The sequence below is a fragment of the Sycon ciliatum genome, chromosome 10 (assembly GCF_964019385.1).
Source record: "Sycon ciliatum chromosome 10, ocSycCili1.1, whole genome shotgun sequence".
Taxonomy (NCBI): Eukaryota; Metazoa; Porifera; class Calcarea; order Leucosolenida; family Sycettidae; genus Sycon; species Sycon ciliatum.
Genome location: NC_088652.1, coordinates 3,212,376 through 3,231,481, shown reverse-complemented (window position 1 = coordinate 3,231,481; position 19,106 = coordinate 3,212,376). Strand labels below are relative to the sequence as shown.

Here is a 19,106-nt window from a genome sequence, read left to right as displayed (position 1 = left end):
AGCTGATTGTTTAGTAACTGGTGGTGTTAGTGGCCATTATAGCGTAACTTGTAGTTCCTTGGTCCTTTTTCTTTTCTATAATGGGAAAAAAGATACAGTTTCCTCTGAGACAAAAATGCGATAATACTCATAAAAAGGACACACTTCAGGCTCATTACAAACCTCTTGAAAGTTTTTGTCTTCACACGTATACTTTCAAGCCTTCTCGTCAGGTGGAATACAGGCAAGAAAAAATTAACAGGATCAGTGGATTAAATACAGTAAGAAGGTGGTAAAACAGCGCAAAGAAGAAGATAGCTAAAGTAAACAAGCGAAAATTGCAATAATGACACAAAGGTGCAAGTGCGAGAAAACTCAATAAGCGTGACATGTAGTGCGACAACAAGAGACAACCACTGGACAAACATGTAACTAACGAGGTTTTGACGAACTACCTAACAGCCTAATTGGAAAAAAGATAACATGGACTAAAATTGTGGTCTAAAGCAAGGCGTTCCAGAATGCTGTTAAAATAGAAAGGCTCTTTGTTTCCTGGTGCAACAAAACCCAAAAAGAATAATTATGTGTACAGTTGGTAGCATGACAAGCAAGACTGCTACTGAAATTTACCATGATAGGGAGAAAGTATCTGTTTAGGCTTAGCGTCTTCACCCCCATGGTATTTCACATAGCGTTGATTCTCTACATGTTTAGTACTGCAGCTGAACCAGCTTGATTTTTCTTACATGTATAATCCCTGGTGAAGAACTGAGGCAGGCATTTTGAAATTTTGAGAGTACTTCATCGCAATAATAATAACTTTATTAGGATGACCCAAAGGCAAATCGCCTATCGAGGGGTTCACCGCGTTGAATGGTTGTGATATGACAAAGCAAAGAGGCACCGATTGTGTGTGTGTGGGGGGGGGGGGGAGGGGGAGTTTCGAACTATGCACAGTGAAGGGATAATTCACGGTATGTACATGACCAAGGATAGGGTAGTAGTAGTAGTAGTAGTAGTAGTAGTAGAATTTATTATTTTGATAGGGAAGGCCCTACAGACGTTGCCGTCTTGTTACAGGGAACCCTAAGTGCTCTTTACAGAGCGAAACAAAAACGGATAGATGCTCAACCTGACGACACGAGACAGGCAGAGAATTCCACCTATCAGCGCCAAGGAAAGAAATGGAGAACATGCCATATCGAGTGGTAGCAGCGGGCAAAGAAAGTGAAGAGAATGGGTATACCGGACAAAGTTGCCATTACAGTGAAAGACGGTTGTGGTGAAGGCGGTAATGGAAAGAGGTGATTAAATGGATGGAATGGAGCCTCCTTGGATTACAGAACGAGAAAACAGCACAGCCAAAGCATTGCATTATGCAGCCGAGCAATTCCGAGCGAGGTGAGCAAAAGAAGAAGAAGAAGAAAGAAGCCAAAAACGGTCGTGCTACCAGTAGCAGCTTTAGCTTGCCTCTGATTGGCAATCTCAGAGCCACCACGTACACCAAGAACGTACACTGGCAGTCTTATCACTTTCTCAGTACTCTGCCCCTGTTTGCTCATGAGCCATATTTGGTGATCATATTTGGTGGGGATATTTCTTACTTCTTATCACTTTCTCAGTACTCTGCCCCTGTTTGCTCATGAGCCATATTTGGTGATCATATTTGGTGGGGATATTTGGTGATCCATGTCACTGATCCATGTCACTGATCGGGGTGACCCTCCCCGAAGAAAGGCCCTAACTGGGCCTAAGTGATTTGAAATAGGGGGTCACGTGGCTGGAGTCAACAAACATGACTGTATACTTTAAAGGCGATATCACGAGTAATGACGTAAGCCCAACGCCCTTGTAGTACTTGTAGTAGTAGTATTTATTTTTACTAGGGCAATCCCCACAGATACGTTATAACAATAATGAGATGCCTTCTGTCGGCTCTTCTGCCTGGATTTCGTTGACAGACGCGCCCATGGATCCTTCCATGAGAGACATACGAACTGTAACTATTATTATTCATCCCCACAGACTGTGAGTCTTTTTACAGGGTACCCTAGGTATGTGCGTGAAATAGAGCTGAATGAAGAAAGCCGTAAATGGTGACCTGTGAATTGTTGTCCAGGATGCTATGCAGTCCGATAGTTTAAGTACATGACGTATTTTCGACCGCACCCACCGCCCACCGAGCTAAGGTAAACAAATTATTGTACATGTGCATGTACATGAACATGTGTGCAGGTCCTAAACGAGTGCATAGTGTACACGTGTCAGTGCATGGTATTAGATAGGCAACTGATCATGGGGTGGTACATGGGGGTGGTGGCGTCCCGCGGAAGCGGAAAAGGTGATTCTTGACCAGGGAGTTGTACGACTCCCCTGTTCTTGACCTGCCCGGTACGCGAACCGGTCGAATTTTTTTAATTTTATTTTTTTAGATAGGCCTGGCTTAGGGCCGGTAGTACATCATGTACAGGTGATCACGTTGATGTTTTCGTGAGCGGTCAAAAGGGGACCTGATCAAACCTGATGGGCTTGTGCAGGGTGTGGTTAGGCCTTTGTTTAATAAAGGTCATATTGGAAACACCCTTGTATAAGGCCGCGAATGTACATGTACATGCACATGTATGTATGTCTGCAAACGATGTTTCAGCATCGAGCCACCTTTTGTACTGTAGCAGGAAATAATTACAATCCTGCACACACATCATGGCCGGATTGCGAACAGTCATTTTTTAGCCAACTGACCGCCAACGGGGTAATGGAGATGACTACTGTTTTCCTAGTGAACCTGCATGCCAGCATAAGACCTGAAGATCATGGTCAGCAATCACATAACAGCTACGCGCCATACGTACCCAGCAGTCTCACTACCAGCTTGAAATTATTGACCTGCATTCTTGGTGTCTATCTACCTGCCGCTCTCTACTCTCTAGCTCTCTCCTTTTCAGGAGATACTGCCATTAGTTTTGAGTGGGGCTGCTGGCGTGATTGATGCCTGTTTAGTGTTAACAGGTAGCACAAGTACCCACTCGCACTTAATCATCACGTGCTGGGTTCACACATCAATAAGCGCAAAGAGAAGGTCTGAAGAGTGTGTAGTGTAGTGTCGTGGAGTGATGAAAAAAAACTGAAGGCACAATAATAGTTACTAGTACGGTCATTGGCAGCAGTGTGTCGTCATAGGCAGTAGAGTGACTTCATTCGGATTGGGGAACGAAGCAGGAAACAGGAAAATGTTGAGAGCGCAACATACATACTACATAAATACTGAAACTGAAATGGACTTCATTGTTGCTAAGGTGTCCTCTTCAGCACGCACAGTACCACAGTACCTTCTCCTTAAACGGTTGGTCACTAAGTGTGGTGTTGTCCCCTAATCTCCCAGTCACGTGTTGACAGACTAACAGTGACAGAGATAGTCCAGGCACATAACGTGCTCATTTCGCCTCCAGGATGTATACCAAAAATTAGAGCTGTTTGAGGGGCGCTTGTCAGCTTAGAATTCTGCAACACTGACTGTGTACTGTCCATCCACCATAGGGTAGGCTGCAATCTTGTTTACTGTCAGTGTTCGAGAGTCGAGGAGCAAAAGAATTGCTAGTGTAGGGCTCAGCCGACTTTACAACGCCGGTTTCGGCTTCATGGTGGGCTAGATTCAACTTTCCAGCGGACAATCCTGGGTAGGTACGCTACATTTGAGTCAAAACATTAGATGGTTATAGGCTTGGCTTGCCTGCGGAAAGCAGAGAATCACTATCAGGGGAAACCAAGCGACGAAGTTAGGTTGCAATTGTTGAATGAGCTGCTTACTTACAAACAGTATACGCAGGGTACCTTTCTCTGAGACATAGCACGGCACGTTAGGTGTCTACCGTGAAGCGCGGGCACAGATATCACCAGCTACTCTATTTCTCGATCCGCCAAGCCAGGAATACTTGATTAAAGTGACTGAACGAGGCTATGCAGACCTTCTAGCACAATACCTAGCAGTCTAGAGTGCAGATAACATCATACGGCAACGCTAGAAATGGGTGTATTTCACATCTGACCTTCTTCCACTGACCTGAAGCGTTTTACCTGCTCGCGTTGGCTCACCACATAGATTAGATACGCGTGATCATGGATGACTCGGCTCGCAGGCAAGCAACAAGGCATATTCTCCTGTACCTCATGGGTTCTCTGGTCGTATGGCCTGGTATAGAAGGTAAGATCACATAGTTACTATTTCACGAACTAATGTCTGGCTGCTGAGATGTTACAACCGTCAAACGATTATTTTCTGTAAACTAAACATATTGCGGTATGTTTGTCAGTTATCACACACACACACACACACTCTCTCTCCTTCTTTTCTTCTTCTTCCCCCCCCCCCCCATCTCCCGATAATTATTAGCCCCCCGTGTTCTTTCGACGCGTTTGCTGTGCAGTGAAGCCAAGACCCTAGGTCGGTGGAGCACATCAGACCCCGTCACCACGTCCACGATTCATGCCTGCGATGCTGCACTGCTGCTTTGCATGTCATGATTGGAAGCTGTGGCCTTAGTAAACAAATTCCGTCAATCCTACACAGGTAGAAAACCCGATCCAATGATTTTTGAATGATGTTTGTCCAAAATGTACTCAAAATGAGAGGGACTGGTTCAGTTTATGCTCCCTGTGTGTGACTTTCTCTCTCTCTCCCACTCTCTCTCTCACTCTCTCTCTCTCTCACTCTCACTCTCTCACTCACTCTGACACATACCCTCAAGCTTACACCATCGCGCGCATTTCTCACGATCAATCAATCACACAATCATGTACGTCTTTGCGATTCAACGGAAGTTCTCTCAGATAGCTGAAAAACTTTTCTTTTTGATTAGTCTCGGTCCTCCAACGAGTATATCTGTTCGACCCAATGTTGTTACTGCGTAGGAATGACCAACATGTGTGACAGTGGACCGTGCCGTAACAATGCTACGTGTGTGGGGACAGCATTTACCGCCCAGTGTTTCTGCACCCCTAGCTATACTGGTCCAAGGTGTGAGAGCCAAGTGACACCGGACACTACAAGCGGTAGGTCAGCACAGCCAATCCGCAATGCACTATCTACTCAGAGAACACCCCACCCCCCCCCCCCCACCAAAACGTCTGCCCCAAGCACGCACCCCACTTCTCGCATTGAAATGAGGAACAGACGCTTATCCGATGGCTTGGTATCTACTGTATGGGTAGCACATGCATCCCTTGCACATCTTCGACGGCGATACCAAGTTTAAGGTGGATATTTTAATATAGAGTCCCCGACGGCAAATACTCAGGTCACTTGTTCCAAGCACGGTGTACACCACGTAGAACGAAGCGTGTGCGCAGTCCGAATATCTGCCATGATCATCCTGATAACTCCCACGAAGTGGGTTTCTGTCAGGAGTGCTATGGATCTTCAACTCCACTGGTTGCTGAATGAGGCCCGGGAAGGCACAACACTTGAACAGGAGCATTCTACCGTGTGATGTGAGTTTTGGCCCTCCGTGAACAGTTCACCATACACGGCCATAGAAAGGGTATCAAGAGTTGCACACTCTTGGGTGCATCATACTCGTGGATATACGGGTATCCTAAGAGCAAAGAAGTTGAGGTCTAGTCATAGCCATGTCACTGCCATCTGTCATCAGAGAGGTTCGAGAGGATTATTTTCAGTACCGAAATCCATAGAAGCGGTAGGGTTTTTTTTATGCAGCGCTTTTAGTTAAGGAACCGTTACTTATTGCGGAATTACTATGTGTTAACCGTCGTACGAAACAGAGGTTGCCAATTTTTTTACCTGCCTTGCTGAAACAATTGCCTATACATATAATATCACGGTCGCAATAACACCATATTCCAAATATTATCACGATCGCAATAACACTTCACGGGTTATGACCTTTTTTAATATGAAAACTTGTACCAAAATCAAAACTTCCAACGTAATATCGATGTTCCTCGTATCAAAAGTATCGCGAAAATCTGTCTGCACTGGATGACGCCAAATCTCCACACGGAACGTAGTTCGTATGAAAGCCAGTGCTCACGCATTCTCCGTTCCGAAAAACCTATGAAGCATTCCTCAAAAGATCCATAGCACCTGTACAGATTTTACATGGAAAATCATACAACGAACCTCTCTATTATAAACAATGTTACATATTTTAGACGTATTTGGAATGTGCTCTTTTGTTCTGTCTGTGATATACTTTAGATGGCAGTAAATCAGTTCTTCTGCCGGCAGTTGTTGTTAGTTCAACAGTTGTTCTATGGCTGGTGATAGCGATTTTATGCGTCATGCGAAGACGAAGAAGAAAATCTACTAAACCAAAGTAAGTAAGTAAGTAAATTATCGTATCCGTTCCCGAAGGGAACTCAACCCACCCCCGGTTAAAGCTTTCCCCATATCCCAGGAACTCGATACAAGAGTAACTCTGCGACCTTCGGTGCCTGGAGCTTATCAGAATCAGTACTCACAGACGTATTGGGGCTCACAACCGGCAGATAGCCTGGAGTGCCCCATACGACAAGGTGAACAACCACTGACCGACGATGGAGCTAAGTGTGTTCCACCAGGTCGTCTCTATTATGCCTCCAACGACCTTAACATCCCTGCAGCTAATGCTGAAGGTGACTCCGTACCGCAGCAGATCCAAACCACAATCCCATCACCGACTCAACCAAAGACCATTGAATCATCCAAAATTCAATCTCAGCCATTGGCCACTGGTCGTCGGCACAATTCATCCCAAACAAATAACAGCCTTCCAGATGCACTGCCTGGGTCACGTGACCATGCAAGCAGTTACAGTCACGACAGTGAGATGCACAGTGCCACAAAGACAGGTCGCTACAAACAACCTCATCATGAAGGCCGCGCACATGGCGCAACAGTCCTTATTCGTGAAGGTGACGTCATCGACTCTCTGTACACATATATCTCGCCTGAAGATCAAGAGCAGAAGCCAATCGGGGCTGTACCTCATGTCATTGCGCCATCTGGTGCTTCTGCCAGTTGTCCCCAGGGTGAAGGTCGCACTCGTGACTGGAGCGAAGTTGACTTCGTTGCTTGTCCATCTCTATCATTTCTTGAAAACCCACCCTCGCGTCCACCGTCATGTTCCGCGTTAAATGGTATGGCTGTGGAACACTTATCTCTATCATTTCTTGAAAACCCACCTTCTCGGCCACCGTCATGTTCCGCGTTAAATAGTATGGCTGTGGAACACACTACGACTCAGGGTGGGTCCCCGCCAACTAGCGTAATCAGTGCTGATTTATTTGAGGATTCCCTGTCTCTCTCATTCCTGAACCACCCACCACCTCGCCTTCCTGAGGAAATATGAACAGCCTTGCAGCCCTCACCCACACAAGGCGAGTTCAGGCATCCTCTTTTGCTCTAAAATACATCGTTGTAGCCAGTAAATAATCAATCATTTTGTTGGACATACATTGAAGAGAATGCACACGTTATCTTAACTTTTTGCCTGAATTATATCAGGGTCTTGCTTCGAGGTACAATATTTTGCAATCCAGCTATAATGCGCTTTACGACAAATAACTGTAACTCGCTCTGATCCGAGGGCAATGCTAATATACACGTCTCTTCACTTAGTGTGCGTAATGCATTACACGCTTACGGGGGTGCATTCAGACCCGGACACATATTTTTTTCTGATTCTGCAAAACAAATGTTGAAAATGATATTGGTTCGTACGGTTCATTAGTAGACAACGCACCTAGCACCTGTCAGGAGCATCTTATGCCCAAGATATTCCCCTAGCCTTCCCATGTATGGCATGCTGTATAGAATGCTGAAGTATAGACATTGGACAACCCAATGATAAACCTTTATGTCTCATTTCTGAGAAGTCCTCAATCTCTCATTTTCATGCCAGGCGTGAGCCAGCCCCTGGCTTAACAAAATGGGTGCTGCTTTTTAGTTTAGTTTTTCCTTCTTTTTAGTTTGGTTTTTCTTCTCTTCTTCTTTTTGTTTTGCTTTTCCCGTACAAGAGGCTTCACTATTTAAAAAAAAGATAAACCTTTATCATCCCGATCCATTTTAGGCTCTATCGTCACGAAGCTCTCCAAACAAGTGTTTTATGGTTGTGTAACCTATGTGAGCCGCGCCAAGCTAAAAAGTGGCTTAGCGTTTTGCCAACAAATCGAGAAAATCACCAAAACGTCACAGTCGGCAAAATTCTACTCGAGCGCAGTCGCGAAAATATTCACTTTCGAGCATCCTTTCAAATTCAAGTAAATAGTTTGCAAGTGGAGAAGAAGGAAGAGGCCTTTTATTTTTGAGCAACACTTCTTCAGTGTTCCCTCTTTCATCGTTGAGTGGATTTCTCGGCGCTGCCAGAGATCGTAATGGAGCGTTCTGGAGAATGCGGAGGCGAGCTGGATGACACTCTGTCTCCGTGTGCGCCCAACCCTAGTTGACGAGGAAAACTCGTTCATTCATAGTGGCTATGGTTCTCATCGTGGCCATGACTAGTCTAGAGCGTCTGGTATACCTATGTGGAGACGTCTACAAGCCGTCCGGCCATCACTCTGACAAGCTCCCTAGTGAGTTGGATCTTGCTGCGATGTTTCACTTTGTTTCGGGGACCTTCAAATGTTCATGACGTGGCGTACTGTACTCCAAAAATTCCTCATTTCAAGGACAATAGCGCGACACGACGAAACGATGCATTGACTCTACCTGCTAGCATATCGTCCTTTGGTGCTTATACCACTACCTACACCAGGGAAGGAGAATGACATGGACTAGGACGGACAAAGAATCAGTGCCGCCTTTTAGCGATGTGCAGTCAGTTGGACCTACGTGCAAGGGACCAATGGAGCTCGATCTCTGGCACAACACTACGAGCTACAGGGAAGGATAAATTCATGTTGGCGTAGGTGATTGGAGAGAGGATGACGGACTGCCTTGGTAAGATGCGACGTTTCCCAGCCCAGCGAAAAATATAGTCACAGACTCACAAAATCATTGAAGGATATGAAAATTCGTGTTGCGTGATGAAATGACATGAGATGAATAGATCAATTATTTCTTCTTTCTTGGATCTTCTAATCAGAACACAAGTGCTCGTTCCTCTTGTATTGCTTCCACACCTGCTAAGCTCTGTCTCTACTTGGTGTCCCATGTTTTCTGGAGTAGGTCTTCATAATTATTATCTTAGTTTCATTGATATCAGGCATTCTGTGACATGTGCAGGCAATGTATGCTTATTTATGGCACATATACATTTCAGATGGGCACCAAAATTTCCTTGATGGAAGTTGGATAGGTAGACATCGCTTTGGCATGAAAAAAGAAATTTCCAAAAATTATGCCTAAGCCACCTTTTTGCTTGGCTCGGCTCATGTGTCAATTTTTTTAAAATTTGGACCAAAGATAGCTGGGCTAGAGGTATGTTCCCATATGGGAACAATGGGATCACGGGCGCATAAAATACCCAATTCGAACGATACTATTGTGAGTGACGGGGTTCACCCAAATGACTGTGGAAACCAAATGGATTGGTGATAGAAACATTTCCCAGTGTTGGACGATGTCCCTTAGGCCAAAGTAGCCCAAAGCAATTGATAACTTAAATATATGAGTATACATGTATGTTCTAGGGTTACTGTTCTCGCCGGGAGCGTCGCAATATGTGCGAATGCTGTACTGTCAATATTTGAATACATGTTACGAGTGCAATTTGAATTTACGACATTTACAATTTGTCTTTACGGCGCAGTCTTACCTAAGGTGTATGTCAGGAGCGACAGGGTCCAGGTCCGCTGCCCATAGCTAAGTTCTAGGTATAGTAAGTATTTGTAGTAAGGTAGCTTGACACATGACTGGATTCGATCTATATTCTTGTTCTGAAATGAATTTCATGTCTGCAATTATTTGGGCTGCGTTCGTTTTTAACTATCTGGTAGAGTAGAGGAACAGACGGGCACGAAACACATGCACTCTGTGGGAACGAAAACATGGCTGCCATGCTATGCTACCTATCCAATTCCACCTTATGACACAGCCACTAGTTACAAACTCAAGAACACTGCTTTCGCAGCATACAATGCAGTTGACAGATTAATTTTCACCCACTACCTTTTGTAGCAATCCTTGAAGTGATATCTATCAACTTCAGAACACTGATGACGGAATATCCCAGTGTGTGATGCCATTTTACAAATTTGTTAAAAAAACTGACACACCAATTATTTGAATCCTGAGTATACCATGAACGTAGGCCATTATTCAATACACTTTCTAAAGTGGGATCATTCCCATTTGTTGACAAAACGGGCATGAAGGATAGCACTTCCACTTGCAACAATTCATTTGGAGGTAGCTCGCCTATGCATCCCTTACAATATTTGGAAGACATAACCTCACACCATAGCCAAAACATATCGCTTTGGGAAAATAATGATATGTGGTCTTATACCTCACTCCATATCCACCCACAGTCTTTGTCATGCCCTCCCTTAGTGGTGTATTTATCTCCAAATACACCACTAAGGTAAATTAGCTGTAGTTTTCGGCGAGAAACAAGCCATTAGGAGGACACACAGGGTGAATATATATATTTTTTTACAAAGACCACTTTATGCCAAACATGAGATGTAGCTAGGGGAAGAATATGGAGAGGTATAAGTATATATTATAACAAGGAACCGAGTGTACAATTGAGAAATATACACCAGTGTAAAAACCGAGGCGAAGCCGAGGTTTTTATAACTGGTGTATATATTTCGATATACACGATGTCCCTTTGTTATAAATGGACTCAGATGGAGAGCCAAGGATTAATTTGTACAAAGGAAGAAAGGCCAAGGAACTAAAAGTTACGCTATACTCTCCACTAGCACAACCTGCTACTAAGCAATCAGCGCATGGTGATGCTGTTGGAGTGCGCACCCAAGATGTGCTAGAGCTGTTAGCCAGTTAGTTGTAGAACGTCAGTACCGTCGGTCAGTGTCGTGCAATGTTATCGCATGAGCTGATTGTTTAGTAGCTGGTGGTGTTAGTGGAGAGTATAGCGTAACTTGTAATTCCTTGGCCTTTCTCCCTTTGTTATAATAATAATTATACCTTTTCTAAGTTGGAGAGTTTGAAGTGAGGTACCCTATAATGAATTATTATACCTCTCCATATTCACCCTGTGTGGCCTCCTAATGGCTTGTTTCTCGCCGAAAACTACTGCTAATTTACCTTAGTGGTGTATTATGGAGATGTTTTCATACTGGTGTATATTTCTCAATTGTACACTCGGTTCCTTGTTATAATATACACATACACCTAGGTATATACGTCCGACATAAATTGCTTCCGATATACGCTAAATTGGCTCAGTATTGAGGGTCCACTGGACAGAAGAGGTTCAAGAGGCTGGATGTACCTCCAAACTCAATATTGTTCTGCGTTCACATAGGAACAATGAATCATAAAAACTGAAAAAGGATCTCTCTGACAATCTTTTGGCCACTGCTGTGAACAGAAGTGTAAAACACCGGTACATGTACATAGAAAACATACAGATTTGAGAGGAATCTGAGAGGAATCAAAAGCGTTTCTGCTGTAAGTCTGAGGTTTACCGTTTTTAACCCATCATCATTCATCAGACAGCAACTCATAGGAATTTATGTACATATAAATACATAGGAATGCACAGAAATAGAAATAACAATAATGAGAGGACGAAAAAAGTGTTTTTGCTCCGAGTTTCACGTACTTAGCGATCAACAGAAAACATTTACAAACTAGATATAGATTGAGGAGTGTGACGTTAAACCCTGTGAGAAAGTCAAAATGGACAATACACTTTCTAAATTAGATACCAGTGTCTCTTTCGCGACAAAAATGGCTTATTGGTCACAGATCTCCCGGACTTGCAGAAGAGATGGTGAATTCCACCCCGAGTTAGCATGATGCTTGTACCCTGGAACTCTTCCGGGGTGAATTGTGATCTCGTGACGGCCTTGTGTGATAGGTCCCGAACTTGTCGCTCTGCACAGACCCTCTAGATATCCAGGAATAATTACGTCATCTGGTTCTTGTCGGTAGTGAACGAATTTGATACTTGATGGCTGAGTACACTCTTGACCGTCAATTTTAGCAAACCACTCTGACGCTGTGAAAGGTCCAGTAGTTTTAATGTTGGTTGAGTATGTGATTCTCAGAAGTGTGGATGCACGCTTCTTGGTGACATGGACGCTAGACAATTGCTGAATTCCACCTACATTTCCTGTATGCGCTGTATAGGCGAACCCGAGTGATGGCGCATTGCATTGTTGTAACTCCTGGAGGAGACGAGGTTCAGAAAAAACAGAATCATTATAACAGGTTGATATTCGGGAAGAACATGGATGAAAACAAATTTACACAATTCAGACAACAGCTGTCCTCCTTTCCCGCTCTTGCCTATGTTTGCGCGGCGCCCGAACTTCAAATTAGTTCTTACATTCTTCCGGTGCGCTTGTAAAACTGCCCTACTCACTGTAGGTAAAAGTCACTATTAAAAAGCAAAAAGGTGAAATGAAAAATAGAACGTGTAGTTCAATGTAGCTCCATGGAATAGCTGGTTAGACATTAGTGTCAATGGGTAACACTTTCCCAAAGCGATGAGCAGGTCAGCGATGCTGCAGTTCTAATAATTTACTAGACGTCGTTCATTCTCAAGTTTCATTATTTTCATGAAGCATTACATTACGCAATGTATTTTCACTTCAGCACTCCCGTCCCTTACCCAGTCAACCCTTTAGAAGCCGACTCATACTTGACTTGCTCGAATTGGACGCATTCACCATTAAAAAAGATTCGTGGACTTCCTTATGCTATCTCTGTTTGGCACTAAGAGCACCTCAACCCCACAAGAAGTAATTAATAATAGTACACTTTTTTGCATTCATTCTTCCCAAGATAAACTGCTGCTTCACTTCAGATATCACGTTTCTCTAAATATTGTATGCCCTCGAACCTTGTCAATAACATACGATTCCATCGTTCCTTGCAACTCTGACAAAATAACCCTCGAGGTCCGAAGAGCACCACTTATATTGTAGTGCCCTCCAGGCCAAACCATCACCAGGGATACAAACGTTCAGAGACGTTTCGTTTCAAGGGCGTCAAACAGCTCGTGAATGCCGGATAGCGTCGGGAGTCAATGCTGCTCGCTGGATGATGAGAAATATCACGAGAGTTCTCACCATCCAGGAGCGATACTGACTCACGAATCAAGTTAAGCCGGCTGGAAAGCGCGAGCTCCGGCGTGGGGAGTGAACACCTTCCTTTTTCAATCATCACCGAAGTCGCTAACTCTATCTCGTATTGTTACACTACACCACTCAAAAAACATACAATCAGGTTCCATCACGTCCTAACGCTATCTTGATTGCCAGTATTACACACACGCTCAAGCACACAGTAATGCCTTACCATACCTGCAATGTACGGTTCGCTTCAGCTAACTGCGACTGAAGGACGTCGACGTTTGCTTTCTCCATCGCCAAACTAGCGTTAAGCGTTTGAAACAAATCTCGTGTGAGCCAACCTGAAGAAGGGAGAGTTGCACAAATATTTACTGTAGGCATTAGCAGTTGCAATCCAATACACCACACCACCACATTGCGCTCTTGGCCGATCCAAACTCTGCACTCACATCACCATCGCCACAGCGAGGACAATTCCGGTAATGCTTTTTCCGCTACGTAAACGCATATCACATAATACAACTAATAACGTCCATATTCGCACTTGATCCAGGAGAATGCTGAGTTAAATTTCCCGCAGATGCCGAACGGAATCAGCACATGAGAGGGCATTCAAGCATGTCAGGGACGATTCTAGGTGAAATAGCGCGACAACCAGCAACCACCTGTTGCTGCTGCGTAACAATTGTTGGAACACACGTGAAGGACGGAACCCAACTTGAGAATTCTTGTTTTCCAAAGTTTAATGCCTTTGGATCTTCAGGCCACTGGCATTCATGTATGTCTAGTTGCCAACAAGGATTCCTGATAATTCACACCCCGTGAACACCAACACACAGGCGTACGGATGCACAAAACCAGTGTTCGGCTGCCGATATGGAAATCCATGCGTTAAGAGGAATCAGAAACCACCTATACGTGATATATGTTAGTGTTAATTGGCATACGTACGTGTTTGACATACGTCTCCCTCGTAGCCAACTGAGCAATCACACGTGAAACTGTTGAGTGCGTCGATGCACCGTCCGCCATTCTGACACGGTGCACTGGCACACTCGTCTATCTCTGCACATGATGAGTAGAGAAATGAGAAGCGTCTTAGAGGAGATCAAAACGGCCAAGGAACTGTACGTGGTGCTTTACTCTCCACAATACTGTCCACTAACACCACCAGTTCCTGGACAATCAGCTCATGCGATAAAATTGCACGACACTGACCAACGGCGTCGACATTCTACAACTAACTGACAAACCAGGTCTAGCACATCTTGAATGCGTTACAGATTGTGCTATTACTTAAGACCTTTTAAGTTGGAAGGCTCTTAGAGTGCGCAAAGAGTTATATTTAGGATTTCCACGGTATCTAGCGTTACTGAAAAACGCGATTGCGATGTATAAATTTTAACCATTGCAATTGTTGAGTCTAATAATCCAAAGCGCAACAGTGCATGCAGTGGACTAACCAGCGATACATTCATGACTTCATGACTCCTAAAAGAGAAGTACCACATGATCTGATCAGCACTTGTACAATTGCAGACCGTTTCACAACGTAATGTTCCTGGAACTGAGTTAACGGGACGAGTAACGACACTCCAAACGGTAAAGCACGTAGGGCAAGAGCATTTTCTTCTGGCTTAGGTAAGTCATGCAATGTAGAAAAAGAAATTAATGATTTCTTGTTACAACCTTAACAAGATTTTCCATCGACAACCACACCATAACTGCGCTCTCCAGTGCCAAACTCGATACGTTGCCACAGCACACAACCACCGAAATTCAGTAGCAATGGATGTGTAGCTTTGCTGATGGTATACTATGGTAACGTATGGAGTTCAGCTGGAGAGCGCAGTTATATTGTGGAGGACGATGAATCTACAGGGCCGAAAACTGGACCTCACACTTTAGTTAGCTTTCAAAATAATATATTATAACAAGGTACCCGTTTTTCGGTAATTTTGTTTATCAGTACCAAGGCAAAAATCGTTGAACTTACCATTCTCGCAATACTGTCCTGTTCTGCCTGGTTGGCATTGGCACATGTATGAACGAGTGTCAGTGTTGAACGCACACTCTCCCTCCGTGTTGCACGGGTCGAACGCATCAGCACATACAGGATTGGTACCATCTGTAACACGCAGCATAGTTGCATACGAGGAGCGAAAGAACATGTTCATCCACATGTTTTAGTCTCTAATAATCTTTTATCAGATTTTTGAAGATACTAAATCAACATAGTCCAGTTCATTTTCGAAAATTGGAAGCATGTTGCGGGCCCACAAGATTGTGATCTGTGACCATACGGGGAAAGAGAAGATTAACGCCAGAACGACAAAAAAATTGAGCAAGAGTAGTCAGTCCCTCCTGTATCAACAAAATAATTTTTGTAACGGAGAACCGGAGGCTAGAAGATACCGTTTAAGTGTAGAGCGACAGTACGCAAGTATTGCATGCATGCGAGCAATATCACAGATCGTAGAACGAGGTTAGTTTTGACCAGTAGACAAGTGCTGGTTTCTCTGCTATATCAGATCTTTCTCCAATGTTTCTCCTGCGAACACCTTTATCACGAGTGGTTTACTCATGGAATCTAAGGAATCTCTCCACTTCCTGTAGTATGCTTGACGAGAAGGGAAACGACAAGGTGTGATGCCCTTTCTCAATTTGCTCCGTATGTCCGTTCACATGATAGTGTCGTGATCAGGGATCATCAGATTATAATATTGGTTTTCTTACCCAGGCAGGACTTGAGCATAGTGGCATGGTCAGCCGTCATTCCCATCAGGAAAGCCAGGACATCAGTGTCCAGCTCAATTAGCTTAGTTTCTGTCATTCCAATGGTCTTGAACACACCTTCGTACTTCTCGGCCATCGCCAGCTCTACGCCGGACTGGAGCATCCAACGAACCATGCAGCTTTCACCGCCTACAATACCACGCAAAGAAACAGAAATTGCCAGCACCGAATACGGCACTAAATCAATCATAATTTTTCCCAGAATGTAGGCATGTGTATGTCGGTATTTGATTTCGCAACTAAACACGTGCTATAATCGCACTTACATGAAAGCGAAGGTAAGAGTGGAATGAAAAACATGTAAGAGAGGTGTGGGGGGGGGGGGGGAGGGAAAAAGTCAATACTGTACACGTATCGCAATCCTAGATTGGCTAGGGTACCCCGTAAGGAGACTGTAGGTCTGTGGGGACTGCCCTAGAGAAATATGAATAAATACTTTACTACACTGTTGTGATTGTGAATTCCAGCAGAAATCCAACTATACTATAATACTAAACATCACATCATACGCTGAAAGACCACTTTTTCCCCCGACAATCGCTTCCTACAAATTCCAGCAAGTGCCAGGTTTTAATCACCGTGGACATAGTTTTTTTTAATGTGTTTTCGCTTACCGGTTGACGTCATATTTGCGGAACTTGGCGACGGTGGGAGTGGATCTGCCACGCTAAAAGCAGCCGTTGCCAGTAGCAACATGATGGCGGGTAAGAAGTAATTTGGCGACATAACGAAACAGTGACCTTCTATTGTTTTGCTGGGCGGTTAACTTCAACACGTCCTTTCGGGGATATAGGCCCTCTACAAACTCCGACTGCACTTAGGGAAAAGTATTTTCACTTCAAAGTAAGTCAAAAGTAGTCTGACCCGCAACTAACAGTACAATCTTACTTTTTGAAAGCTCACCAGCAAGAAATTACAAGCAATGGCTTTCAGTCGATTCTGAAAAGCAAAAGCAACGAACCGTGCTTTAATAGTGGTAAAACCTCTCACCAATACGCCTACAGAGCACGACTCCCTTGACGGGTGAATAATCGGTAGACACATGATATTATAGCAACGTATCGCGAGTAGCTTCGAAAACATTGGCCAGTTCAGCACCCCTTGAGACTGGAACAGTGAGTGTGAGTGTGAATTGTAATTGAGCTGGCTTCGGAGCGGAAGTCATGCGAATAAGAATCAACACTAGAGTGGTTTGATTTGGCGCCTCGCGACTCATTGAAGGTCTCAATTGTGTATGTTGATTGTTGAAACATATTGTAATCCCAGACCTCTGGGGTTGTGAGGGTTTCTCACATTCAAAATACATGTATGCCATAAATATTCAAGCTTGAGATATTCACACACACACACGCGCAGAACAAATTCACCTATTTCTGCTTGCTTGAGCCTAAATATACACGGGGATTAGACGTCAGCAGTGGGCGTATGCCCTCTTTTGCCAAGATCTACAAAAGATGGCCTGATTGATGAATGGTGCACAGTGTTCGACTGTCATCTCCAGCGCCACTGTACACCTGTGCTTGACATGTGTCATCTCCAGCGCTGTATGCCAGGGCCTGACATTAATTCAGTGCGGATGGAGTTTGAACATCCCACCAAGAGTTTAAACTGGAATGTATTGCGATGTTATCTCATTCAAACCGCCAGTCACAAGCTACTAGTAATCACGTAGGCACAGATGCAGCTCCTATAGCGGTGGGAGGGGAGTAGATGTGAGCTATGAACAAAGTGGTGAAAGACCGACAATACCATTCGCTGCATCCATGCCAGCCCATGAGATCCTAATTAAATACTTCCGCTTTCAAACAGGACTTGAACATGCAACCCTCTGTTTTTTCAATCATGGGCCAGTCAAAAACTAGTATAGCAATCCCTATCAAAGAGTAAAATATGACTTAGATGGATAGACAAGGATGATTGGATAGGAGAAATGGGTCGTAATAAGTATCTACAAGTTTCGCTTTTCTGTCCACTAACACCACCAGTTACTGGAAAATCAGCTCATGCGATAAAATGGCACGACCATGACGAATGATAGTGACGTTCACCAACTAACATTCATTTCATCTCACCCACCCTACAAAGACAATGGTGTAAAAGGACATTACTGTTTTGCGTGGGCTGGAGTCGCTGACATTGCGACATGAACTGACATCGCTTTGACTTAGCTGCGAAAGTGACAGGCTAGAATGTCTCACCTTGTCTCTGTGACATGAAGTCGTGGTATCTTGCTGAGCCCAGGCTGGGATTCTATTTATTTTAGTTATCGTTCCATCAATACTTCATTTTATGTAATGATGTACTGCAGTATAGTGGCAGTGAGTTGACGCGGTTTCTCACCATTCACGTACACATCCATGTAGATTCCGTTTTTGGAACATGCTCACAGGGGACTGTGACTGTAGTTCTGAACCAAAGAGGGTTGGGACTGTCCCCGCAACTCTGTGGATGCATTCATTCACTAATAATAATCTCACTAGGTGACTACTAATCTTCAACACAATGGCTATAATTAGCACTGCTTTGTATCAAATACACATAATTATAACCATACAACCATCTTGTGTTCAATTGAGAGCAGAGTGAAGGAGCAAGGAGCTACAAGTTACAGTATGTATGTCCACTAACACCACCAGTTCCTGGACAATCAGCTCACGCGATAAAATTGCTCGACGCTAACCAATGGTAGTGACGTTCACCAACTAACTGACAATCAGCTCCAGCACGTCTTCAATGCACAGGAATAGGGGATACATGGAGTGGAGAACAACAACAACAACAACAACAACAACAACAACAAACCAGAAAAAGCAGAAGTACTAGCACTCATGTCTTCAGATCTTTCCGAAATGGGTGCTCTCTAGAATGTGCAAAGGAGGAGAGTCGGGATAAGGCGGTGGGTGCGACACTCATCCACGCGAGCAGGCTGTAATCCAGTACGCGTGAGGATTTCCTGTTGAAGCCAAGGCGCTGAGCACAACCTTTCGATAGATGAATGATGTGGCTGCTGAATAAAAGCTCCTGGTCGAATAGGATTCTGATAATTTGTGACTGCGTGTGTACGTGTATGTGTGTATGGGGGAGGGGGTGTTTATGAACACATGTTCGTAAGTGTGAGTGTC

At 44.2% G+C, this 19,106-nt stretch overlaps 2 protein-coding genes across 2 annotated transcripts; one reads left to right on the top strand and one right to left on the bottom strand.

The window, feature by feature from the left end:
• Window positions 1-3,300: 3,300 nt before the first annotated feature.
• Window positions 3,301-6,362, top strand: LOC135826006 (neurogenic locus protein delta-like). The gene is made up of 3 exons (XM_065338639.1): window positions 3,301-4,180; window positions 4,888-5,028; window positions 6,194-6,362. The coding sequence occupies exons 1-3, from the start codon at window positions 4,096-4,098 to the stop codon at window positions 6,313-6,315; spliced, it is 348 nt and encodes a 115-aa protein (XP_065194711.1). The 5' UTR covers window positions 3,301-4,095; the 3' UTR covers window positions 6,316-6,362.
• Window positions 6,363-11,352: 4,990 nt separating this feature from the next.
• Window positions 11,353-16,915, bottom strand: LOC135826353 (protein HEG homolog 1-like). The gene is made up of 6 exons (XM_065338967.1): window positions 16,599-16,915; window positions 15,925-16,113; window positions 15,185-15,316; window positions 14,140-14,253; window positions 13,420-13,529; window positions 11,353-12,279 (listed from the first exon to the last, which is right to left on the bottom strand). The coding sequence occupies exons 1-6, from the start codon at window positions 16,708-16,710 to the stop codon at window positions 11,845-11,847; spliced, it is 1,092 nt and encodes a 363-aa protein (XP_065195039.1). The 5' UTR covers window positions 16,711-16,915; the 3' UTR covers window positions 11,353-11,844.
• Between the last annotated feature and the right edge of the window lie 2,191 nt (window positions 16,916-19,106).

What these genes read in the sequence shown, in the direction of transcription:
- LOC135826006 (XM_065338639.1), top strand. Translation starts at nt 4,096, where the DNA reads ATGGATGACTCGGCTCGCAGGCAAGCAACAAGGCATATTCTCCTGTAC. An exon ending in CGTATGGCCTGGTATAGAAG is followed by an intron (nt 4,181 to 4,887) that starts GTAAGATCACAT and finishes GTTACTGCGTAG; the next exon opens with GAATGACCAACATGTGTGAC. An exon ending in GACACCGGACACTACAAGCG is followed by an intron (nt 5,029 to 6,193) that starts GTAGGTCAGCAC and finishes GATATACTTTAG; the next exon opens with ATGGCAGTAAATCAGTTCTT.
- LOC135826353 (XM_065338967.1), bottom strand. Translation starts at nt 16,710, where the DNA reads ATGTCGCCAAATTACTTCTTACCCGCCATCATGTTGCTACTGGCAACG. An exon ending in AGGACAGTATTGCGAGAATG is followed by an intron (nt 14,254 to 15,184) that starts GTAAGTTCAACG and finishes CATCATGTGCAG; the next exon opens with AGATAGACGAGTGTGCCAGT. An exon ending in AAGCGAACCGTACATTGCAG is followed by an intron (nt 12,280 to 13,419) that starts GTATGGTAAGGC and finishes CGTCTCCTCCAG; the next exon opens with GAGTTACAACAATGCAATGC.